General features: G+C 29.1%; 3 protein-coding genes across 3 annotated transcripts in view; 1 reads left to right on the top strand and 2 right to left on the bottom strand.

The window, feature by feature from the left end:
* Positions 1–704: 704 nt before the first annotated feature.
* LOC105368975 (solute carrier family 23 member 2) lies at positions 705–8,495 on the bottom strand. The gene is made up of 13 exons (XM_011508187.1): positions 8,386–8,495; positions 6,886–7,011; positions 6,271–6,428; positions 3,945–4,150; positions 3,701–3,827; positions 3,506–3,626; positions 3,132–3,387; positions 2,844–2,972; positions 2,602–2,760; positions 2,437–2,516; positions 2,229–2,370; positions 1,359–1,500; positions 705–1,161 (listed from the first exon to the last, which is right to left on the bottom strand). The coding sequence occupies exons 1-13, from the start codon at positions 8,419–8,421 to the stop codon at positions 1,071–1,073; spliced, it is 1,773 nt and encodes a 590-aa protein (XP_011506489.1). The 5' UTR covers positions 8,422–8,495; the 3' UTR covers positions 705–1,070.
* The window catches only part of shep (RNA binding motif single stranded interacting protein alan shepard), an 86,399-nt gene continuing 73,831 nt past the window's right edge, over positions 3,314–15,881 (top strand). The window contains exon 1 of the mRNA XM_011508192.1: positions 3,314–3,376. Coding sequence (XP_011506494.1) covers positions 3,347–3,376 — 30 coding nt within the window. The 5' untranslated portion in view covers positions 3,314–3,346. The remainder of the gene's footprint in view (positions 3,377–15,881) is intronic.
* On the bottom strand, positions 9,516–11,697 carry Mettl2 (methyltransferase-like protein). Its single transcript, XM_011508188.1, has 6 exons — positions 11,450–11,697; positions 10,571–10,723; positions 10,193–10,498; positions 9,990–10,103; positions 9,739–9,911; positions 9,516–9,669 (listed from the first exon to the last, which is right to left on the bottom strand). The coding sequence occupies exons 1-6, from the start codon at positions 11,557–11,559 to the stop codon at positions 9,527–9,529; spliced, it is 999 nt and encodes a 332-aa protein (XP_011506490.1). The 5' UTR covers positions 11,560–11,697; the 3' UTR covers positions 9,516–9,526.

Below are 15,881 nucleotides of genomic sequence, written 5' to 3'. Positions count from 1 at the left end.
TGTATTATTAATCTTTTATTAATTGAGAGTTTTTATTAATTTTACACACTCGTACTATTTCAGTTTTATTATGCATTATAATCCTTACATCTAAAATTACTTTATTCAAGTAAATATTATCGCTAATATATTTATTAAAGTACATTTCTTTTTCTAAATAAAAAGAAATGAGAAGATTTGTTTTATTTTTTTTTTAATTTTATTATTATTATTATTTTTTTTTTTTAACAAGAGCGTCAAATACAACGAGTAACGGACTGGTTCCTAATTGATAAAATAACCAATTGGAATAACTAACGAAATCCAATGAGGTTCAAAATGGCAACGCAAAAATACGATTGCTAAAACAATCCAGTGTACGTGTGCGCGCGTGTGTGTAATTTTTTTTTTTTTTTAGTACACATCTTAAAGCTTGCATATTTACCTACTTAGATTTAAAATGAAAAAAAAAAAAAAAAAAAAAACAAAAAAACAAAACAATACAAACAAACAAACAAAAGCTTGTTATCTCAATGACGATGGTATTTTTGTATTATTTTTTTCAACGTTTTTTTACATAATACCGACACTACCGACCATTTGGTACATCGATTTAAAAAAGCCTGTTTGTTAATTTTCTATGTCGTAAGGCCGCCGACGAAACAACCCCCTCGGCGGCAGAAACCCGGTAACGGGAGAATAGCGAATCGTAGACGTCAAAAAGTAAGACGAGAGCGAGCCTCGAGCGTCCCCTTACGAAGGAAGCTCAAAGTGGCAAAGGAAATGAAGATATTGGCAGTAGGAAGGAGGCGTGGAATTTGTCCAGTTTCAAAATCGTTTTATGTAAAACCGGCGTGCTTCGCTGCCTATGAATTTCAATTTATTAAAAAAAAGAAGAAACAATCATAATAATAAATAAATAAATAGACACAAGCAAGGGGAGCGACAAGTGTAATACGCACACAATTGCTTGGTCGTGACGTATCGTAATATCATAACTATTAAAAGTCACAGCGGTTAATGATTCGTACTCCTGCGCCACCAGCAGCGGAAAAGTCGTAGTAAAAAACAACAAGAGCCTCCGCGTCTCTTTAATTGCTCTTCGGTCGTCGTCCGCACAAAAATGGCCTCGGCTTGTAGGTTGGCGAAAATGGTAAGTACGACGTCCATCGTCGTCGTCGTCGTCGTCGTCGTCGTCGTCGTCGTCGTCGTCGTCGTCGTCGTCGTCGTCGTCGTCGTCGTCGTCGTCGTCGTCGTCGTCGTCGTCGTCGTCGTCGTCGTCGTCGTCGTCGTCGTCGTCGTCGTCGTCGTCGTCGTCGTCGTCGTCGTCGTCGTCGTCGTCGTCGTCGTCGTCGTGACAAAATTCCTCTTACCGCCTTAATAAATCCATCCCGAAGGGTAAATCGAAGGTACTCGGCTCGAATGCGGCATTCGCTCGCTCAACGCTGTCATCCTCCGGTCTATCAAAGTTTAACTCCATTTCCTTTGACCAGGCATCGAGACCCCTTTCTTTGTCCGTTCCTGTCCATTATTTTATTCAATTTAGTACATCATTAAGCTGCTATATGTAGCTGAGACAGTTTACTTGAGAAAAGAGAATCGACGACGCCGATCAAAGGCCGACGTAGATTTTCATCATTTTAATAGATCTTTTGCATTTCGTTTGACTATGGAGAGTGCCAATCCAAATTTTTACTTATCTTTCGATAATGCTTCATCTTTTTTCTTTTTTTTTTCCCTTCCCTCGCTATCTGGCTTTATACCGCAATGGCCACATTTTAGCCTTAAAAATCGTACTGGATTTAAAGTAAAAATTTGAGATTTGTTCTTAAACTGCTGGGTGACACGAGATATGATTCAATGCAAGTGATTTTAATGAAAAGACCCTTTAACATTTTTAATATCTACTACATTTAAAATTCTGCTTTTCAATTGACAAATTTCGCTAAATCATTGTTTATAATTTTATTTCCATTACCATTTTTCACTACTGAAAAATTCTCCCTCGCTATTATTATTATTATTATCATCATCATCATCATCATCATCATCATCATCATCATCATCATCATCATCATCATCATCATCATCATCATTATCATCATTATCATTATCATTATCATTATCATTATTGTTATTATTATGGCTAAATGAAATAAGAAGATTATTTAAAGAAAATGAGTATTAATTCTATTATTCTTTAATTTATTATCGTTGGTGTTATTATTATATTTTAATAATCTTTGTACCTGGTATGACATTATCTAAGAAGCATCCCGTAACACCTCCGACGAGAATTGTTGTGCTTAAAAGTACAGTAATCACTTCGTCCACCACCTCGCTTCCAGTATTTATAAAAGTAGAATTTTTACTCATCGATTTTGACAATACCTATTAATGTTATTCTTTTTAATTCATAGATTCTGTAATTTTCACATAGATATGGTAAATTCTTACCAAAGGAAAGAAAACGGAGAAGCCAAGAATGTATAGATTACGAGCAGAATTTAAATTTATGTACTGAAGAGCTGAAAAGCCTGTCAAAACATAAATAATTTATATTTCTTATTGGTATATAGAGTTTAATTATAAATATCGACAATAGTAGATGTTCTAATTCACCAAAAGCAGCAATTAATCCAAACATTACGCAAAATATTCCACCAACTATAGGTTCTGGAATAATAATGAAAATTGCTCCAAATTTACTGATTATTCCTTGAAGAATCATCAATACGCACGCCCACTGTATTACTCTACGACTTCCAACTTTAGTTACACCTAATACAATTACACACGTGTGACATGTTATTATTAAGATTTTATTATTATAATTTTTTATATTGATTTGAAAAATAGTATACCAATAGTTCCCACATTCTCTCCAAAAGTATTGGTGCCATTCCCACTTCCCCAAAGCCCAGCTAATACTGTTCCGAGTCCTTCGGTACCAATTCCACGATTAATAGCATGAAGCGGCGGCGGTGGTGCACCTATAATAATAAATCTTAAATAAATGAATGTTAAGAAATTATTCTAAAGTTCATAAGATTCAAACTGTTAACCAATAATTAGAATTAATATTAAATTATATAGCCCAATAATTATTATACAGTAATTTATTAATCAATTGATTATTTCTCAATAGTTACCGCACATTCTTGAAGTTGTTGGATAATAACTGATGGACTCAACTGTACAAGCCAATACACCGGCAAGCATACCAAGCACTCCAGAAAGCGTTACAGTTGGTGTACCCCATTGTCCAGGATAAGGAATCCTAAACCAAGGCGAATCGCTAATAATTTTTAACTTGGAATCTGCTCTTCCTGGATGGCCTGGTGCTAACACATCCGTAAAAGTCAAGATGGCACAAATAATCCACATGACTACTATGGTAAGTAATACCTGTAAATGTATTATTATTTGCTATCAATAATCTACGGCATTCTTTATTTGTGACTCCTAAGAGTGTCATCATTTGGCTAATTTTTATTTTATCAAAGTTAATCGGTACTTGACTTACTGGAAAAAGTTTAAATAAAGCGAACCAAACAATTTTAAATCCTTGACCCTTTTTGTACACCGGTATTGGACAATTAATATTAACTAAAATTTGTGAGTAAAGGGTTAACATTATAATAGTTCTAAAATGAAAAGGAATTCATTAGAATGAATAACACAAGGGAATAATGTTTTTTATTTATATTTAAAAATGTACCCAGCCGCTATGCCCCAATGTTTTGAAGCAGCATCCGCCGCATTTTCAAACAATGATAGTCCAACCAATGAAACCGTCGGTACAATTGTTAAAGGAGTCACATATTTTAACATATATCCAATAATACCTAAAAACAAACGCTTATATAATTGATAGCATAACTAACTGTTTATATTTAAGAGAATACGATAAATAATCGACTAATAAGTAAAATTTGTTTAAAATAAAATTAATGCGTATTTACCACCATATCCAATAATAACTTGGAAAAGTGCAGAAACGGCAATCGCACCTGACAGTTCTCTCATACGCTCTTGCCACATTTCAGTCCTTTCCTCGTGTGATATTGTATTTAAAATTGAAGCTTCTGGACATTTCCATTGCGGTAAATTTAAAATTGCAAGTGTTGGCACTAAAAATGATATAGTACCACCCTGTACTAAAGGAAGCCTACAATACATTAATATAATATATATTGAACAATATACTACAATATAATCAATGATTAATAATCGAGATCATTTAATTCGACAAAATAGAAACAATAAATATTAACTAATTTGACTTTTTAATATTTATGCCTATTAATGAATAGTTCAATCATTAACATATTCATAATGTATCATAGATAATGAAATATTTCAACAAACAAACATATATATATAGGTGTATTAGAAAATAAAAAATCGTTAATTTATCTATTATAACTTCGGTCGTTCCCTCATTTACATCGTACTTGATAGAGAATTGATAATTTCATGCGTATCTTCTTGCCTCTTTTTCTCTTTATCTATTAATTCGTTTAATAATGTGCGACAACATTTCTAATATATATATATATATATATATATCACTCAAGAATATACAAAAATATACAAAAATATACAATGCCTATCGTTGTCTTAAAAAATAATTTCTCACGTTTTATATATTTCAAAAACTACTTTATATTTCTTAAATAATCAATACGAGGAATAAATAATACGTTCAATTTTATTACTTATATATATATATATATATATATATATATATATATATATATATATATATATATATATAAAGTAAGTTTTTTTGTATTTAACAAAATTTTTAAATTTACGATTTAAATATTTTTATTGCATCGACTATTTCTTTTAACTAAAAATGAATTACAGTGCAAAATGTATGTTCGTTATTTATAATAATATACAATTTAATCAAATATAACATTATTCAAGATCATTTACAAAAGTACTTTGATTTCTTAAATTATAATGCGAATAGATAAAGTTGTTAGTACAGTATTTATAATCTATACGTACGGATTATTCTATAGCTTAAAATTTATATAATGATCATAATAATTTTTAGTATCTTTTAAAAAAATTTTCGAATTAAAAAATGAATTCTTTATAAGTTAAAAAAATAACAAACAAAAGAAAAAAAAGGAATAAGCAAATGATAAATACATTATAAATAACAAAGTTATTAATCAAAATTAATTTTATAATTATTCTACTCTCCCTAATAAATATACGCTTTTTCTTAATACATTGTTTATATTTATGTTTAATATATCAATTATACTAGTAAGCAAAATTTGTGTTGTATATATTAAATATTTGTTTGTAATGCAACACATCATATATTAATGTATTTTTGTAACGATATTTTGGTGATAAAATATACTTTCATAGAGTTTTGATTAAAAACTGTAATTTTCCTCGATAAACTATTGCATTTGAAATGTGAAATTTTCAGTGAATCTTGTTATGGTGAATGAAAGTGCATGATTTCTCAATATAATTAATTTCGATCAACAGATTAAACAGTTTGGAATGTATTTAATGATCAACTTTCATTTTAATGAAATGCCAGAACAATGAGAATGCATTAATTTTTAATTATATCGTAAACGGTAAATGTTATATTCTTCTAACAGGCCTAGTGCTCTTATAACGATAATTCTCTAAAGTAAATAAATTGAAAATATTAAAGACATTAATTGAATAACAGTGAAACAATAATACGTTAGGATTTTTTTTTTTTTTTTATTTATTACGAGTTACTAATTTGCTCAATATATAATCTATTACGGAATATTGTTTTAAACAATAATTAATAGTACGGTAACTGATCAAACAAGAGATAAATGTTAATGATTTTGAGCTTTACTTTATCTGCAAATTCGATTATAATATTTATGTATCAAAAAAAATTTCATTGCAAATTAATAGTAATTCGTTAGAAAGAAATTTCAACTCAAAAGGTTCAATTCGTAAGTAACAGTATTAAAGTATATTTTATTGGCTATAATTTACATAGCTATTTTCATAAAAAAAAATAACTATCCATCATTGCATTATTTATTTGCTACCGGTGCTTTTAATATCGTACCGACAAGCTATGAATTTCAACAAAACTAATATTTTTTAATAACCTATTTGCTCATCAAAAGACGAACAAATGTGTGCTTAACGTCGCGAAATATAAATTCATATCGAATAAGATTCTAATCTCTCCATAAAGTCATAAAGTATATAAATAAAGACGTGAACCTATGATAAAAAAAAAAACGTAACGCTCCTTACCTACAGCCTATGGTAGTCTGTAAAAAGGTAACGATGCCCGTGACAAAGATCATTGTTGAAATTATATGGCTGCGTGCGGGATCGTCCTCAGCCATGCAAAGGGCTGGTGTCAAGATGAAAGGTATCGACACTATGGCACCTATCATCGTTAGGTAATGCTACAAATATTGAACTTTTATTGTTGTTGATATATCATTCCTTACTCTTAAAGTCCATTTAGAAATTAATCTTACGATAATTATTTCTGATAGGATCGATCGAGTGACATAATTTAATTTTCGCGTTGTTGGTTAAAGAAATGTTTTTTTTTTTTTTTTTTTTTTGCAAATTTTATAATTTTTAGGGTTAATTCTAACACAATTGTAGATATTTCACGACGTAGATAATAATTAATTAATATTTTAATAAAAAAAAAAAAAAAAAAAACTTTTCAATATTGCTGTATCAAGGGCTCGATAAAGAATATCTAAGAATCTCAGTAATAATAAAATTATGAAACATAATTGAAATCATCGAGGTACAAAGTTACTTTTTTTTTTTTATTTAACTTTACGTAATATTAGTTCATTTTTTAAGTTTTTCATTTATTCATATCGTATCAAGTTACATGTGTACCTGTAATGCCATGAATAAACATAGATACCATGGAGGTATGTCGTCAATTCCGTAAGTGATGTCTGCATTCCGAGTTTGTGGGTTTTCCGAATTCTTAGTATTGTTTGCTGAATTTTCTAACACGTTCTGAAATAATATTTTATCTTTATTTTTATTATTACTAATAATATAAATCTGTTAAAAAAAAAAAAAAAAAAAAAAAAAAAGAATTTCACTTTACTCGTGACGTTTTATTACGTGAGCCGAAATAAAAATTAAGATATTTTGAGGAATAATGTAAAACTATGTTACTTGGTATAGAACTTTGCAAATGCCATTTTCGTAACTTAGTATTACAGGCTGTAATTTTGAGTAATGAATTTACGAATATCTAATGAAGAAATAAACATGTATATTGAAATTAAATTACATGTGAAATTAATAAACTTTAATTGAAATCTTTTTTATTCTACTAAAAATATTAATCATACGATTATCAATGATAAACAGTTTGATCCTAATTAAAATAAACAGTCTTAATAATATATAGAATTATGTATTTTGTTTCTTTATTTATTAATTATGTATAATTTAGTCTAGTTGTCGAGAGCTATACCGTTCATTGAACAAATATAATATTTAAAAACACGAATAAAAAAATCGGAAAAGATTTTGTTTGTACTGTCGTATGAATAATTTTCCATGATAAAGTATGAATACAATTACATGTTATACAGATTTCTGGGTACTAATAGTTCGATGAAACGCTTCTTAAGTTATATGGTTCAAATATTAAACCATAAAATTTTATTGCATGATTTCATTATATATAGAAATATATTCAAATTATATATATTAAATAACGATAAATTACGCTCAAAATAATTATTTAGCATGGTATGTTTTTCTATGGCATCTCGTTTGTATGGAATTTATCGAAATTACAGATGTCAGAAAGCTAATAAATAACTAATTAAACATTTTTATAATTTTGTTTCTACTAAATTTTTTTTTTTTTTTTTTTTTTTGTCATAACTCTTACACATTCAATTATTTGCTCCTTTAAATATTAAATAATGAGAAGAAATTTGAATAAACTTACTCTAAAGTAAAATATTTTGAAAATTACGTACTGTAAAATTAACAACTATGATATAAAAAAAATTTAAAAATCATCCTTTTCCAATTAAATATTTGAAGACTCTTATCATCATTTTTATGTTCATATTTGTAAATGGAATTCATTATTATGGCAAACCATGAAAGTTGCAATGCTTTGAAACTAAAAATATATAGTGGTCGTTTAAAAATTTTTAAGCTAATACAAGTGACCAATTATAATGGAAGTACATGTCAGTAACTTTGTTAACATTTACTCAAAAATATTGAACAAGATGCTGAGAACATCTAAAAACATATTTTACAAAATTATTAAACCGCTACATATTATTGTAATTCAAACCATTAATGGGTAAAAATGAAAATTTTTTATTATTGTAATGAGAGTGTACATTAACTTACCACGTTTGTGAGCTGGATAGAGTTATTTTCAGTCATGTCATGTAATTTAAAGTTACAAAAATATAAATAATCACAGAACGTATATTGGTAAAGGAAATAAAAGTTTAGCGTTATAAATATCGTAGTCAATAAGATTTTTATAATTAAACGAAATAACGGATAGTATTATTATTACTTTAAGTATATTAAAAAACGAGCGCTCGTTGCCTTCAACTTATTTGAAATATAATTTCTATACAACGCGAATGCGACGATTGCAAAAGTTAAGTACACGAGTATTTGCTATTCATGATCTTTAAAAAATTACGTGCGTATTTATGTATAATAATACTGTATATAAGCGAGTACAGATGATAAATCCGTGCACGATAATTACGACTGTTAGCGATCACGAGAATAATATATTTGAAGCGTCGACGTACCTCGATGTAAATTTTCAAGCGTAATTTTATCATGTCGCCATCTACTTTTGACTAAAGCTCGTTCTCACAAGCTTTCTCTCTCCTTTATCTATTGTTTTCTCTTATTATCTCTCTTACAAATTGACTTCATCAACGCTGAATGTCGTTACAATATTTACTTATTCTTTTATTGCTTCGCTCATCATACCCGAAAAATAAAAAAAAAACAATTAAAACGATTAATATACGTGTACTGATAATAGACGATTATGGGTACGTAGATACTTGTATTTGTTAGGTGAATAAGTTTAAAAATAAAACATTGCTTTAAATTTTTTTTAATTATTTCTGTAGTGAAACAAGCTAAAATAATCTCACTATTTTTCTTTCTTTGGTAAATGTATCATTTGGTTGTAAGGTATCGATATCGATGGAAATTTGTCAATTTCAAATCATAAAATGACTAATGATCGATAATAATAAACTTTAATATACCTTTACTAGTGCTTTAAATCTTCTAAACGAAACAAAAAATGTACATGAACAAACAAATAAATATATAAGATAAAAATATAAGATTCGTGAATTTTTTTTTGTTTTTTTTTCTCAATTATAACGTAAATTTTATTTTTGCATTATTTACATTTATTCTGAGAAAGGACTTAATGAAAATAGAATAAGATCTCATAAACTTTATTGTTTAATATACAAATCATAATCATACTGTTGGAATTAAATGTTTATGCAGATAATTTTTTGTATTTACATTGCACCCACACTCTGTACATTTGCAATTGTCTGCCTCGATTCACTTGTAATCTTCTATCAATAAGATTTTGTATTTCGGTAAATCCACAGTTAGTAAACAAGTCTTTTAAGTCATCTATCATTAATTAAAAATTCTATTAGAATCTTAAAAAATACAGAAAAAGATTTCTAAATCATCTACTACCTTGTGTGAAGAAGTAGACACGTGTTCCATCACCTCTCGCATAAAAATTCTTAGCTAGACAGTGACCTTTTTTAAACCTTAGTTGGGCCAAATCATACCGCCCATAGTCTCGAAATAAAACTAAGCCTCCCGGTTTTAAATACCTATAAATTTGCTTAACAACGTGTTGCATTCTATAAATTAAAAGAATATATTATAAACATTTAAATGGATATACTTAAATAACAATGCTTTTAAAATAATGTTTATACTTGTCGGGATGAATTGCAGAAAGAACAAATATTAGAATTATGATATCCAAACTATTTTCCTTAAATGGTGGATTCCAATCATCTTGAGTTACGTCAAGCACATATGCTTTACACCTACGGAGAATTATTCTTTTGTTAAGACGCTCGGTGATTAAAATTAAATATTTCTATATAAAATTGAATTATAAAATATAGTTTTATACCTTCTCGTATCATATTCTTTACTCTGTTGTAAAATTTTAATAGCTGTCGATGAAAAATCACAGCAGTATACAAATAAATCTGGATTATTGTTATATAGTAGTATCGGAAATACTGTATTTCCTACACCACAACCTATTTCTAAAATTCTTTGACTAGAATGAGACGCGTTATCTTCAGAATTACTTTCTTTCTCAGTAATTTGCAATTCTGCCAGCGCCCTCAAAGGACGTTCTATGTCTTTCCTAACGTCATTCGGTGCTAATTCAGGAAACTCGGTAAATAACCAATGCCTGTCTTTGAAAAATCTTAAATTGAAAAATGTCTTGTTAATTCAATACTTACGATATGTTATTTGTTCAAAGAATTTGTCTACTAACCTATTTTGATGAATCCCGTAAAATTTATCCCAATATTTATCTGCCTCTATTTCAAATTCAGCAATCTTTTCAGTCGATGTAAGAACTAACGAATTCTCTGCAACTTTTTGTCGAGCTCTTTCTTCTTGTTCCTTATCCCAAATAACATTATCCCTATAAATGAAATCGTTATGTAACAAATGCTTTAAGACTTAATTTAATAAGTCAAACAAAGAAATAATAAGAAATTAAACTGATACCAATATGGCTATTTATCTAAGCCTTTGATTATAATAATTCTATCCAAACTACTTTATTCAAGCATAAATCACAAAAGTGTACATAATTTTAATTGATGGATATCAAAATTGACACCTAAACTATTTGTGAAAATTATAAAAGAAAATTTTAAGAATAAATTTTTTAAATGTTTACCCAATGTATGCCAATAATATAAATATTAAACTTTGCATAGATTTGTCAAACGGATTGATTGATTTGTAATTTTTTAATTTGTAATTTCTAGATAAATTTACCTTATCTAATTGCTACTATGCTAATAATAATAATAATAAGCCATACAAACTTACAATGAATATTTTTAAATAAACCAAATCAAACGGTTTTCAATAGCATACATGTTTCATTTCATTGCATGTTATGCATAATTCAATTTCATCCGTATTATTTTCACATCACCTATTCCTACAATAATCATAATTATGCTGATTTAGTATCAATCGCATAATATTCGGAAATTTTAATTTAATATCTTAAAAAACGTGCAATAAATTGATTGCTTAAAATAATGAAATCAGTGTATCAGTTTGACATAATTTGAGGTTAGGATGCCGAATCTACTGCTTCGAATGAAACAAAGACGAAAGTAACAAATAGTACCAAGCATTGTGACGAAAAACGTCGTTCGCGTTATCCAGAGTTCGGTTCCCAAATTGAGGCCTCTTATTCGCCAACTTTGTATCAACACCAAGTTCCGTGGATTCGGCCATGTCGGTCGAAGCGCAACTCTGCACGACGAGCGCGACGACACAACTGTAGCCTACGTAGTACACACCTTTACGTAGTTTGCATGTGTGATCATATCATTACATGACTATGGAAACGCACATGTTCTGCCCTACTGACAATAGGCCCATCTTCGAACATTACTGCGAACTCATATAAACTCATTGTGTGCATTTGTGAAAATTCGCGTGTCACCATCGCAGCTATTAAGCCGTATTAAAAAATATAAAAAAATTTCTATTAAATAAATATTTTAGATTCTTTTTCCTCTTCTTTTTTCATCCTTTTAATTATATTTATCACGTATGCGCTTATTAAAATAGATATTTTAGTCTCCTATTGTGTCTAAAATAATAAGAAAAATTTATGGAGATCTAATTTTTTAAATACCTACTCGGTGCTTAGCTTAGTTTATACGCATATGGTGAATGTCTTACTATTGGCATGACAAGTATAAATACATTTCACACCTGCGTACTAATCATAAGATGTTAGTAAAAATATTAGCATTTTCTGTTATTTAGATAAATTAGATAAAAGATAAGAAATCTATCGATATTTCAAAATTAATCTTAAACATCTTCTTTACACTAATATGTCATGCGTTAATTATATTATTAAATATTAAAGGATATTAAATAATGTAAATGTGTAATAATACGCGATACAGATTGAAAAGTTAAATTACTGACTTTTAACGATAAAAACCATTAAATTACTCTTTGACGCATTGTACATCGGTATATTATAATGGTTTAGAAAGGGTAGATTTTGCTTAATTCTCTCTCTCTCTCTCTCTCTCTCTCTCTCTCTTTTCTTATATATATATACCTTTTCGTTTATAGCCGTTTGAACAGAATTCGACTAAATACCAATTGCCACTAAAACATTTTAAATTATGGAAAATAAAATGATAAATGTCTATATGAAAGTACGAAATAAACACATATCATTTCACTGACAATGTTGACGTCTGTTTTTTCATTAAATACGTATCGCAGATAACATACAGGCAGTTTAACCGACTCCTAGAACTTTCTCACGTATTGCACTTTAGAGTCGGCCGCTGATTCGGTTGCTCGTAGAAAGGCGGACGAAAGTCACTGAAAGGGGATTTCCGGCGGTAATTTCCAGGTCCATCCAGATTGAAGCTCATCCCGCACGTATACACGCCGCTCGGCAGATGTATATACACAGGCCAACTGTCGATGCCTCATTCGCATAGTTGGCTTTAATAAAGTTGGCAATGTGATAGAACCACTTCAGTTTATCGTGGATTAGCAGCATTTATCGCTATATGCTTTCTAAGGCCACTTGCGCCTGATATTCGTTTATTGATGTTTCACTTTGTACCGTTTTACACCGCTCAATAACATACGAGTCTTATTTATAAATTTGTTTTACGCAGAATTTCTTCTTATTTTATAAACAATCGAGCAATTTTACTCCTAAATATTGCTAGTTTTTTTTCTTCTCCGTGAATAAATAAGCTTATTGATAATTATCATCAAAGTATCATCAAATACGTACGTATTAGTATAATTCATTTTTATTTATTTTGTACGGCAATTTGATTATCTTTATTATAATAATCTAAATGTAAATTAAATATAATAAATATCTTAAAGTTTCTTCGGTTATTTATTAATTTGTTTTGATTTTTCCATTATCTAAGTGGCCTAGTATGTTATTATCTTTTGAATTAAAAATGTTAAGTATTCAATTAAAACATATCTACACACACGCGCGCGCGCACGGACACGCACACGTACACGCACATAACTTATTAATTTAGAATCTTTTAATATTCTTGTACAAACACTTTTTGTCATAAAAAAGAACATACATATAAGAGAGAAATTCAAAGAAAAATGATAGAATAATCATATAGGAGGAAAATATAATAATGTTATTGTTTATCAATATATATTTTTAATATTGAATGGTTAAGATTAAAATTGAAGCTGTAAAAATAAATTAAATAGATCTACAAAAATGCAAATATAAATTTACCATCATTGATTGGAAATGGAAAAACTAAAAGAAAGAAGATTAAAGTCAAGGACAAATAAAAAAGAGCTTAACACAGTGAATAGATAGTGCAAATGAGTCATAACAAGATCCTAATTATGTTTGAATATGTGATACTACAATTTGACAGATTGAGTTTCAGCATGTACATATTTATATAATCGTAAAATTAAGCTTCTTCAAAGATATTATAGAAAATTGTTTTACTATTTTCAAAAGTAAATTAATTAATTTGAAAAAATATTTATATGAAAATAACAAATATAAATTCATGCGGATAAAAGAAGAAAAAGTAATTGAAAAAACGAACATAGCTTGTAGGGAGCTTGAACGTTAAAATAATACAAAAGCCATAAGCCAGCGATAAAAAAAATATTTACAAAATGGCATTAGAAATATGAATAGTAAAATTAAAAACTATTCTTAGATGTTTGATAGCATTTTGGTTTGCTTACAAACAAATTGTAAAATATTATAAAAAGAATTGCAATGGCAAAGAGTAACTCTACTTTAAATAAATAAAAATTTTGAAGTAATGTTTCGTTGAAAATATATTTTCTAGAAAAAGGATAAAAAAAAATTTGCAAACATATAAAATTGAAAACTATTATTATAAAGTTTGAAGATTTGATCGAGGACAGGTTCTTAATGAAGTTGAATTTTATATTGTATTTGTTGTTTTTGCCAAAAAAATCCGTTATATTTTTCTTCTCAATTAATCAAGCATTTTCACGTATTAATGTAAGGAAAAAAAAATAATACCATCAGAGAAATCGATTGCTTTATATACGAAAATCGGTTAAAAAATTAGATGTCAGTCTGTGTAAACCCATTTCTAAAATTAGTGTTATAATGTTTATGGCGAATCACATAACGAGAAGAAAGTTAACAAGACTTTGCAACGTAGACACAGGCCGCAAACTGATTGAGATAGATAGAGAGTGCGTGTGAGAGAGGAAGAAATAAAGAGAGAGAGAGAGAGAGAGAGTGAGATCTGTTGCTGCTTTAGACAGCGGCAGTACGGGGGAGGGAAGTTAGGAAATAAAAGAAGGCGAAGGCTAGAGAATGTTGCAAAGCCACTATCGAGGCAACGGTTGCCCTGCCGGACGAATTGCGTCACTCAGTTCTTTCGGGCTCGTTTATGGCTGTCTACCGCTTCTATGTATCCCGCATACCCAGCAGCCACAGTTGTGCGACGTCCCAATCCTGCAGCGGCGGCGGCGGCGGCGACGGCGGTGGCGGTGGCGGCGATGTCGCTCCCTAAGGGAGAAATCGATACGCGTTCGTTTCTTCCTTTCTTCGGATTGAGAGCGCCGCGAAATCTGCACGAGTTCATCTCCAACTTTACGTGCGAGCGAATCATGTGCGATTCGAGATTAGAACGCTGTCTAAAGCAGCAGAGATTATTGACAATTGCGCCTTTGTGGTGAACAATGTCGCGGACTTTCCCTTATTCATATTGTCGCATGCTTACTCGGTTTCACAGCAGCCTCCGTTATGTCTTCCTTATGCTTTATTGCAAATTCAATTATTTCTAATATTAACATTAATATGTACAAAAACCCGAAACAACGATAATCTAATATTTGGACTCGATAATAAATTTCATTTTGTAAAAAAATCGGGCACACGGTATTTTAGTAGCTATATGTAATTTAAGGAGTTATGAACAATTTTGTGAGGTGAGGTGAGATAAGAGGGTTGAACGATTAATGTTTCATTATAATTTAACCAATTAAAATTAATCAATTAAAATCAATGTGCATAATTTCTACGTGTATGATATACGTGTAACTTTTCCAGTCTTTGATTAATTTATTTGATTACTGATAAGAAAGAATAATTTAGTAAATGTCACATATATCAGACTCACTTTTAGTTCGTTCTTCATCTTAATTTTGTATAAAAATATTCTAAAAGAATGATAGTCAGTAAAAGATTATTGTCGAGAAGTTTTGAACTAAAGAACAAATGAAAAATTCAAATTAAATTGAGGAAATCAATATTTCAGTGTTACATGATATTTACTTGTATTACAAAAAGTTTATAAATATATTTAGAAACTACATTCATAAAATACGTAAATATTAAATGATTAAAAATTTATACTTATATATGATTAACCATCTAATTTTAAAATTAAGTGTCAAACAGAGAATATATGTATATTGTTCGTTTTATAATTTGATGATATCACAATTTTTAAATATCATTTTTAAAAACAGCACTTTATATATCGATAAATACTCACAAATAACCTTTTTTTTTTAGCAAT

The sequence above is a fragment of the Ceratosolen solmsi genome, unplaced genomic scaffold (assembly GCF_000503995.2).
Source record: "Ceratosolen solmsi marchali unplaced genomic scaffold, CerSol_1.0 scaffold1, whole genome shotgun sequence".
In the NCBI taxonomy this organism is placed as follows: Eukaryota; Metazoa; Arthropoda; class Insecta; order Hymenoptera; family Agaonidae; genus Ceratosolen; species Ceratosolen solmsi.
Note: the sequence above shows the minus strand (reverse complement) of the source record. Positions and strands in the feature narration are given on the sequence as shown.

Coding starts and splice junctions, on each gene's coding strand:
- LOC105368975 (XM_011508187.1), bottom strand. CDS start 8,421: ATGACTGAAAATAACTCTATCCAGCTCACAAACGTG. Junction 7,012..8,385: donor CTATCCAGCTCACAAACGTG/GTAAGTTAATGT, acceptor ATATTATTTCAG/AACGTGTTAGAAAATTCAGC. Junction 2,517..2,601: donor TGGATTAATTGCTGCTTTTG/GTGAATTAGAAC, acceptor ATGTTTTGACAG/GCTTTTCAGCTCTTCAGTAC.
- Mettl2 (XM_011508188.1), bottom strand. CDS start 11,559: ATGGCCGAATCCACGGAACTTGGTGTTGATACAAAGTTGGCGAATAAG. Junction 10,499..10,570: donor TACGGGATTCATCAAAATAG/GTTAGTAGACAA, acceptor TTTCAATTTAAG/ATTTTTCAAAGACAGGCATT. Junction 9,912..9,989: donor TCTGCAATTCATCCCGACAA/GTATAAACATTA, acceptor TTTAATTTATAG/AATGCAACACGTTGTTAAGC.